Source organism: Haemaphysalis longicornis, unplaced genomic scaffold (genome assembly GCF_048455015.1).
Source record: "Haemaphysalis longicornis isolate Haplotype H1 unplaced genomic scaffold, Haemaphysalis longicornis Haplotype H1 scaffold_2, whole genome shotgun sequence".
In the NCBI taxonomy this organism is placed as follows: domain Eukaryota; kingdom Metazoa; phylum Arthropoda; class Arachnida; order Ixodida; family Ixodidae; genus Haemaphysalis; species Haemaphysalis longicornis.
In genome coordinates this window covers 47,879,874-47,889,359 of record NW_027526295.1, presented here as the reverse complement: position 1 = coordinate 47,889,359, position 9,486 = coordinate 47,879,874, and the positions used below count along the sequence as shown (strand labels likewise).

The window sequence follows — 9,486 nt, the reverse complement described above, 5'->3', positions numbered from 1 at the left end:
AGTAAATATTTTACCTGAACTGTTTTGTTTTATGTGTATTTTAAAAGCTTTCTTTTGGCCGAGCTTTACAGCTAGCTTGGCAAGACCATCATTTTAATTAGTTTCTAATTGTTTCTCTGATAGTTCATTTACAGAAGGCCAGTGCAGCCGTGCTGTGTGGTCCGAACCTAGAATGCGATGACACTAGGTTCCCTTAGTGTCAAGGGCACTTGTGCTGATCAGAGCTGGTTTGCCGTTACTTGGTGCCACTTGTTTTCGATGCAACATTTCTTGTTTGGAGCTGTGATTTGTGTGCTTCTGCAAGGAGTTTATGTCAGCTTAGCTCTTCACATGAGACTTCAAGTAGTATGCAACACTTCGAAAGTGTAATCACATTATTCTAGTAACCAGGCACCAAGTAACAATAAACAGTGCTGAATGAAGGCATGTATTTGAAGCACAAGTGCCCACGACACGTAGGCAACCTCGCAAAGAGGGCTGGCCAAGCTCCTAAATAATGTATAAAGAATGTAAGTTTAATGCATACAGGTTCATCTCGACAATATCATACTAACGTAGACAAGATGGCGATTTAACAAAGCAATGTCTGTGCCAAAGACAGCAAAACAATGTAGAGTAGACGTACCAATACGTCTTGCATATGTACCACTACGATATCCATAAGACGTACCACTAAGGTAACGTCCCGTAAACAGCGTATAAAAGTACCATGAGACGTCTATAGTACGTCATCCTTCACGTGATTTGGACGGGTTTTTTGCGGTTGTAGGAACGTTGAGTATATGTAAGTCCGACCCGAACGGTACGTCTCCTGGACGTCTGTAACGTCGATTGCCGACATCTCCAGGATATCTACAGAACGTAACGCGGTTTGCTGGGAATATTGCGCATTCCACAGCTTACGACCACCGGGTTTATTTGGAAGGAGGTACCAAAAACTGGAAGACGTTTACACATATTCATGTAGCTCTTCTGTCTTGGATGTGTACCTGGCATCAAAACCCCCTGAAATTCACTTTTAGCCACTCAAGGAGGTTGCGGCAAAATGCGTGAGACTCCCAGTTGGTACTAAGTACGGTGTTTTCCCAATAGTGACCCAAAATTAAGCCAAGCACTGGAAGTTCTGTAACCTAGGGTGTTCGTTATACTTGTTCGTTTGTACTCCTTCTAAGTTTGTTGCCAGTGTTCTGTTAAGACAAGCTAATATTTTTTATATTAAAACCACAGCACCATAACTGGAAAACTGAAGTTTTTTATATAGACGAGTTTAGCAGTGAGTCCCTTTATATTGACTTTGTTTTCCTGTATAATTCACATATACATTATTACTGCCTACGTTTTTGTGAGCGAACGGCTAGTCCCAACACCCCAGTTTGTAGATACAAACATAATGCAGATGCTATACTTTTGAGCCCTCGAGCAATGGAGTTGCTTTTCAGTGTTTGTATTCAGTCCGTCTAATCTGGACACCTAGGCATGCGTGTTTCCCTGGCAATGAACGCGTCCATGCGGTAGCCCGAGGCCTCATCCTTCAGGCGCCAGCGGAAGACCAACCCAAACCCGACAAGACAGAAAGTATCCCACTCACAAACACACATATACTACAACAATATCGACTCTCGCCTAGGACACTTCCCCGGCCACATGCGCAGCTCACCGGTGAGGAAGCCGCTGCATGGCGCCAGCTACAAACTTAGGGCACCACCCTTTGAGAGCTAGTCTGACTTTATATTAAAGTTTTCTGCTACATATTTTATAAACTTTCTACCCATTACTCAAACCACTATGATGCTTTCACTGTTTTCATTAGTTTTGCCTCAACCATTCAAAATACCCTGTGGGCTTCATCAGTTTTGTTGCAGAGGTAACAAGTGTTGCCATTTCTGTCGCAAATGCTTTTTTTTGTTCAGGTGATGAGATTGCAGTTGTTATTTTCCCAGAAGAGGATTGCAGTTTGGGTGTTGTACATAAAAGTTGGCTAAATTAAGACCATGATAAGACCCTTTGGCCCAATGAGAAGAACCCAAACAAGCGACGTCGCTTGACTGTTCAGGGGGCAGCACCAACGGAGGCTTGGAGTGAAGTGAAATGTATTGTGAAAGCCTGGGCAGGTAAGGCAGTTTTTTTGGGGGGGAATTTCTCTCAACAAGCAAAGTTTTTTGCAGACTCTTATGAATGGACAGTTGAGAGAGCCTAACACTTAGAGTGCACGTCAGATGCGACCAGTGAAAGAAAATTGGGCAAAGGGAAGCGAAAAAGGCACTCAACAGTTCCCTCCGACTGCGACAGCGGGCCTAGCAGCAACGTTCAGGAAGCGACGCCGAGTATGTGGTACCAAAGCCACTAATGCCGCCACTTCTAAAGAAAAAGAGTATGGCGTCTTTTCACCCTTCAGTAAATATTTAGTGAAATAATTTCGCAGTTTTTAATAACAGCTTTGTGCATTTTTAATGCATGTGTAACTTTTTCAAGGGGTTCTGTCCATCAACGTCGTGTGTATGCCTTTCATTTCTATTTACAGTTTGTGGCAGAGAGTACCTGTTGGTTGAGTACTGCAGGCTTCTCTTCGCAGGCCTATATGAACGAGCTTCACATGCTTCAGGATACGCATGCGTGCGCCGGCAATACTCAGGTGACGATCCTTGAACTAAATGCTGAAGGTTACTCTGACAGCATATTTGTACTTCAGACCCGTCAAATTTGTCACAAGCTCATTCACTTGCCCACAAGGACAGGTCACCTGGAAGCTTGTATTGTGCAGCTATGCTAAGTTTTTTCTTTACCTACAATCTTGATCTAGTTTTTTTTGTATGTCCTCCCAATTTTCACACAATCAAGTAATCAACTCACTGTATAGTGTGGCATATTTTTAAGCTACCGTTTGGCGAGAACTAGGATGCTCACAGTTAGACATAGGTTCAGATAGAAGCAAAAACAGCAAACAATTTTGTGCCGTATTTGTTATGTAAGCATAACCTCCAGTTTGAGGTTGCACCATGCGGGTAATGGGGAGGTATGCATCCGCTGGGACGTAGGATTTATACTGACTTGTATTTCGTTCCACATGTTCCTGTCAGCTTTGTTCATAAACTCCCATTGACTGGTGCCACAAGATCTAAAAGCTTTTCTGCCAACACCTCTAGGCCACCCCGTGCTTCTGCCAGTGCCCTTAAGCCAGCGTGTTCATCAGAAGCCATCAATCTTCACCCAGATTCCAAAACGTCTGGTATGTAGTTTGTGTTCTTGTTTGTGCAGATATTGTAAAATGTGTCACTAGACCTTGCATGGAAGCTCTTGACTGATGTTGCATTGCTTCTTCAATTATGGCTTCTAATATTGGTTATTGTCTTTTTCAGAATTCATGGAAAAGATTTTGTGCACACTTATTGCGATAAATTTGACGCAGAAGGCTCATTCGGAGTTCTTTGCAATGCTCATGAAGCAGGCCACCGATGATTGTGTGGACGAGGAAAGTTTGCCGGCACTGTCATTCATGACAACTGCAGTTCTCTTTGAATATGAAGAAGAACTTGAGTCAAATGCAAAAGCAAAGCTTCGAATGAGAAGCATGTGAACTTTGTTCGTCATTAGCCCTGTTATAAAAGCACACATAAAGCAAAAGGCCAGGACCTTTTTTTCACTATTCACTAACAAACGTCTGAAATTTTTCATAAGTGCAGTTTTAGACTCTTCCTGTGGATTGGGCAATGTTAGAATACTAACGGTATTTCCGGAATTCTCCTGCCAGCGAAAGCACATGCTTGTTCAAGGAGAAGACTACGCAACAACAAACATCCCGCATCTTAAGAAGTATTCTGTCGTGGGACGTAGCGAAGGAGAACAGCTGGTATGGCAACAAAGGCAAAAAGGCGTTCTCTGACCTCAACATCTGCAAGCTCTTGTGCAGTAAGTAGTTTGTGCCTAGTCAGTTGTGTAAATTTAGGAACGTAATAATAGCAGATCCTTGGGAAAGGCCTTTGCCTTGTAGTGGGTGTAGATAGTCTGATTATAATGGCGTGGCGCTAGCGTGGAGCGATTGCCTACACATCTTGCCAGGCTAACATCACCTGATCAAACAATTACCCACCACCACAAAAGAGTTAACAGTGCTGACACCAAGTACTGCGAACATCCGACTAAGAGAAATTCATGTATATGCGATTGCTGAGCTTAAAAACGGGTGTGTCCGTGCATCTCCTTACTGCCATCGGGGGAAAAGTGGTGTGCATAATGGTCAGGGTGGGACTTGGCTCATGGCGTTTTTTATGGATGTTTTCTTTCCTGTTGCGGCTGTTATGTGGTGCAGTTGAGAAAATAAACTTTTATTTGAAGTCACCACTGCAATGTTTCGTTCAGATGGAGGCAAAAACTTCTATTCTAGGCTTCGGAGCACGTCAAAGATCCGTAGGCGGTCAAAATTATCTAAAGGCTTTCATTAAGGCACGGCTCATTGCGTGTGTAGCATCGGCACATTAAACCTCCTCATCATAACTGGGGTGTTTCCTATCAAGTCTTTGGGTGCCGTGCGGCTTGTTCCCGTCATGTTTCTCCAATTAGCCCAAGCTCCCGCGTTAGGAGCTTTCTGTGTAAAGCTAGGTACAATTGCATAGTTGGAAATTTGCTAAAAGGCTTGCCTATTGTTTTTTTGTTATTCTACAGCCAGCCTCATTGAACACGGGAAGCCCTCAACTACTCCAGCCACCCTTAAGGACATTGAAAAGGCTGCCATGTCATGGTTACGTCAGGCTGCGGAGCCTGCAGCAGCCCAGAAGAAGTCTTCAGCCCATGCAGCTGCTGCTCAGGGTTGATGTGTAGCATTAGCAGTGTTTTCCTCTTTGCAGTGTTGTTGGTAAGAATGCGTGAGCAAACAAGTGTAAGAGAGGTCAGAATTTAAGCAAATGCTCGGAATTCCTTAGAAGTTTTTCTTGAGTTTGTCCATGTTGCAAGTACATTAGTTGCTGCGGTCTCGAGTAAATTGCCTTTTTTAACCACCTATAGATAATTTGACGTGATGGCGTGCAATGTTCGAGCTGGTTAATGCACTTCGTTCCCTTATTTTCTTTGAGCTACAGCAAGGTGTTTTAATATTGTCTAGCCTGTTTAATTGGGTTTTTTTCGGCATTTGGACTTTAAGTGCACCGATTCTGGTTGGTGCCGTTCATCTGAAATTGTTTTTACATAGGCTTATTTTTACAGCAATTTCTAGTAGGCAATCTACATGAGTCAATGTGGTTTTATTCCTTTTTTCCCAGTAGCGTTGCAAATAGTCATAATTGTGTTATGTTGCCAAGGAACAAGTTGTATAGCAAGGAACCGGCAGTGGGCATTGGAAAACTCTTGGTGCTTGACACCGAGTTAATACGTGCTAGATACATAACCTTCGCGCTCAATTCTTACAAGTGTTGTTTTAGTCTGCGTGAATATTTTAACATACCACATTGTTCTGTACAGTAATACTGCACTTTTTGTATAAAGGCATTGTGCGCACAGGCGTCAAATGTTTTCCCCTCTTTGTCTTACTAGTTTTGATGTCCCTGTCGGGGAGGACGACGACGACGAGGACAGCAGTGAGAGTGACAACAGTTCGGACAGCAGTGACGAAGACAATGACTCGGGCTCGTACAGCAAGAACTGAGGTGCCCCCTCCTCTACAAAACCTCCCCTGCCTGCCCTCTCTCACGGCCCAGTGCAGTGCTCACACACCCTCTGGGGGGAAGAGAGGAGCTGAGGGACGAGACCCCAAACTCAGTGCGTGTACTCAAAAGAGAAGAAGCAGCGCGGAAAACCTGTGCCCTGCTAGGCGAGGTCTTCGACACGAGCTGCGCCGGCGACGCAAACGCAGACGAAACCACCAAAGGTCTGTCACACATCTGTTATACAAAAAACTGCCTGCGAGGGACAATGCCCACTGCATGCGAGATCGTTAGGCGGCTTCTTCAGTGTTAGGGAATGCAGGCCGCCAAAAGGCAGTATGACATCAAGCCCAGCTGAATCTTGTGTTTTGTGCCCTACTTTGAGTTGCCACATCCACCACCTCTGGTGAGCATTGCACGATGTTTGTACAGACGACCTTCAGCTAACCTTGGAGCACCCTCAGTTTCTGAAATTCTCAAGGATACTGTGGGGAGCTTCTGGGCGAACTTTGCTTCTCGTTGGTTGTAGGTGGTTGATGCAATGACTTCTTCCTTGATTGTAAATATGATGAACCGTGTCAACGCTGTAAGCATGTTGAGTGTAGAAGAGAGGTTGTGTCTTATGTTTGCACCTCAAATGACCTCGATGGCGTCTGCAGGAAAAAACCTTTGTTGTAACGCGACGGAAAGTTGCGCTTTGACTCTCAAGGATATTCGGCCCTTGACCACCTGCCCCATAAGCCCCTTGATATGCAAGTCTTCCTGTCTGGCTACGAATAATTTTTCGTAGCCATCAGTGCTATTTACCCTTCCTGTTTTACCCCTAACACCAGTTGAAGAGCTCAAAAATTGTTTGGTATCCTTTCAAAACAATGTTCTACTTTGTAAAGCCAATTGTTTTGTTGCTTTCATAGTTCGCAAGGCCTGTGGGATAGCTGTTTGCGTGTAACAAGTAGACGACCTTTTTTTCTTCAATTCGGGGCGAAAGTAAAACCAAAGTTTGGTGTGTCTGCTTACCACTATAATTGTTTCCTTTTCCAAGTGATAAAAGTCTTTCAATGCTCAAGCAAATGGCACTCGTTATTTTTACGCATAGGTGCAAGTTGCACCAATTGAACGCCTGTGTGAATTTCTTTCCCCATGCGTGTATATCCCCGGGATCCGCAATATAACTGAATTTGTTACCTTGCACACTGTGTTCTCGGCTTCACGTCTACATTACAAAGCAGATTTAGGCTGCAATAAGGAATGTCCAGTTCATGTCCTAAAAGCTCTTTTTCAGAGACGTCCTGATGTTGCCAGTTAATGTTGCATCTGAGAACTTTTTAGAACTTGATTTGGATGTGGTTGGGATGTCTCTGGGAACTCCCAGACCTCTCATGTTGGACATCCTGCGTATTACCTTAGGATATCAGTGTGTTGTCTGGGCTTTGATATCCGCATATGCCTCAAACCTGAATGTGAATGTCTGCTGGGTTCCAGGCAATGCTGGCATCGCTGGCAAAGATTTGGAAGAATAAAGGGCCGCTGGTGCTGCACTCAGAAACGCCCTAGGCAAAGCAACAGTACCCTACACTTACCTGCGTAAAACATGGCAAACACACTGGAGTGAAACGACAGACAACAAGCAACACGTAATAAAGCCACACTTGGGACGATACACAACTGCCTCACACAACAGACACACCCAAGTTACCTTAGCAAGCTCACGGATAGGCCACAGACATGTAACACACTCCCACCTGCTTACTGGATCCGCAAGACTCATGGGCAGCGGGCGTGTAGAGGCTGTATCCGTGATCCACATGATGGTGCAATGCAAGGCACTTAACACAACATGACGCAGACACTTTCCACATCTACACAGACAACACATCTCGTTTCACGCATCATACGTTTTAGGAGGCAAGCCCATGTTTTGCTTCAAACGTGTTTTTAAGTTTCTCAGTGATGTGAAGTTTTTACATCTCATTTCTGAATATGCATCATGACAACCTGGCCCATTACATCAGTCATGTTTATTACCTTGTGGTTTACGTCGTTTATGTTTACTGAAATGCTTTACTTTCACTCTCATGACACTCAAATGAACTAAACATCCTTTGGCGCTCTTTTCCCTCAGTCGGCTTTGTGCCACAAAAATTGAAACATGATCAGCATCATCATAGTTTTTGTAGGGTAACAGCTGGACTTTATACACATCATTATCCCGAGTTTTGTTACAAAAACGCTGGAAATGCTGAAATTATTCGGCTTGTTCTTAGACGTATTCGTTGCCATCCTTAGAAGCGTGAGCCGGCGTCCAGGTGAGCTGAATGGAACCGGTTGGGGAGTGAAGCTCGGCACACGCAGTGGAGCTCGGGACACCCACCCCGACTGGTAGTTTCGGTAGGCTTGTTGGGAATCGGTGACTACATTTCGGACACCTGGTTCAGTGAGAGATAAGGCGATGGCTTCTTCTTCTGTTGTCGCATGTCTTGGGTGTTGACTGAGCCTCACGCAAGGAGGTTGGTTCTGGTGGTAGCCACGATGATGGCGTACTGCTGCCCTCGATGATGGCAGGCGTCTGTGTAGACAACTGCATGATCCCCGCTGAGGGTGGTGTTGAGTGACTCTCGTGGGATGAGGGGTTCATATTTCTAGGTAAATGGAGAATATTTATACGTTCTCGCCAAGAGTCCGGGAGTAGGTTACGCGAAGTGACGTTCTGTGCTGCCCAGTCAATAGCGTGAAGGATGCGGTGACTCACTGCAGTTCTGCTCAATCAGAGCTTCTGGTTAGAAAGATTGCCCTATATCAGCTCTTCCAACGTGTGGTGGAGCGCCAGCCTAAGCAGCACTCATGGAAGCGCTCATTGCAAGACCAATGGCCTGCTTAATAGCCTTTGTAATTTTTATATCAAAGCGTTTATTTACTCCTTGCGGAGAATATAGAGGGTGACCTAAGTGATCCTCCAAAGGACAACATCTTGAATTATTCGAAGGGTATCGCCTCCCTTGCACCTCGCTTCTTGGTGGCAACTCACTTGATCATGTGTATGCTTTGATTGCTACAAGGATACGTCACCCTTGGTGTTGGTCGGGAGATGTATGACCAGGGTCTTGATGGTGGAACTTGGACTGATGGCCTTGCCATCAAGGAATATTTGAGTGTCTTCCTTGAAGTCTCGTTTGGCATGGCGGCCGATGACAAGGAATTCTGATTTTTGAGTGCAACATTGGAGGCCGAAGGCTTTACTATTGGCATACTGGAAGTGAGATGCGATGCGTTTAATGTTTGTAACTTCTATTGCATACGCAACGCACTCACACGGCTGCCACACGCGCTCTGCGCGGAGCGCACAGCGGCTCGAGAGGTGGCGTCAAGCCAGCACGTGGCATTCAGCAAAAACGCAGATGGTAAAGGCGCAGATGTGATGGGTGAGTGCGCCGCTTGTCTGCCCCGTCCCTGCGTAGGCTCGTCAACATCGGGACTTGTCAACAAAAACGTCAACATCGGGACTTGTTTACACTAGTTCAAAAGCACTCAAAAGTGATTAAACGGACCACTAAACGTACATATATCTGAATACAACAATACGGAAATGATCGCAATTTATATAATGGAGTACAATGAGTCTTCACCCATGTGTGGCAGTGCAATCTGCAAACTGTACAATATGCCCTTTTTCAATGATTAAGCGCCGATATGCGGTGAGATTACTTTCGAAATAACTTTTGGGTATTGGTACTAAGTGCACAAGTATTCTTTTGAAAGCATAGTCGGGCACATCGTACAGTGCAAGTACTTCACAAAAATAAACAGGGACTTCTAGTACAAAATTTTGCTCTCTCTTTAGTAGCCTTTCCTGTAC

At 44.8% G+C, this 9,486-nt stretch overlaps 1 protein-coding gene across 1 annotated transcript; it reads left to right on the top strand.

Annotated features, from left to right (window-relative positions):
* Nucleotides 1-3,361: 3,361 nt before the first annotated feature.
* LOC144167942 (uncharacterized) lies at nucleotides 3,362-5,635 on the top strand. The gene is made up of 4 exons (XM_077697062.1): nucleotides 3,362-3,481; nucleotides 3,771-3,906; nucleotides 4,660-4,774; nucleotides 5,524-5,635. Exons 1-4 carry the CDS (start codon nucleotides 3,362-3,364, stop codon nucleotides 5,633-5,635), a joined length of 483 nt encoding a protein of 160 aa, XP_077553188.1.
* Nucleotides 5,636-9,486: the final 3,851 nt, after the last annotated feature.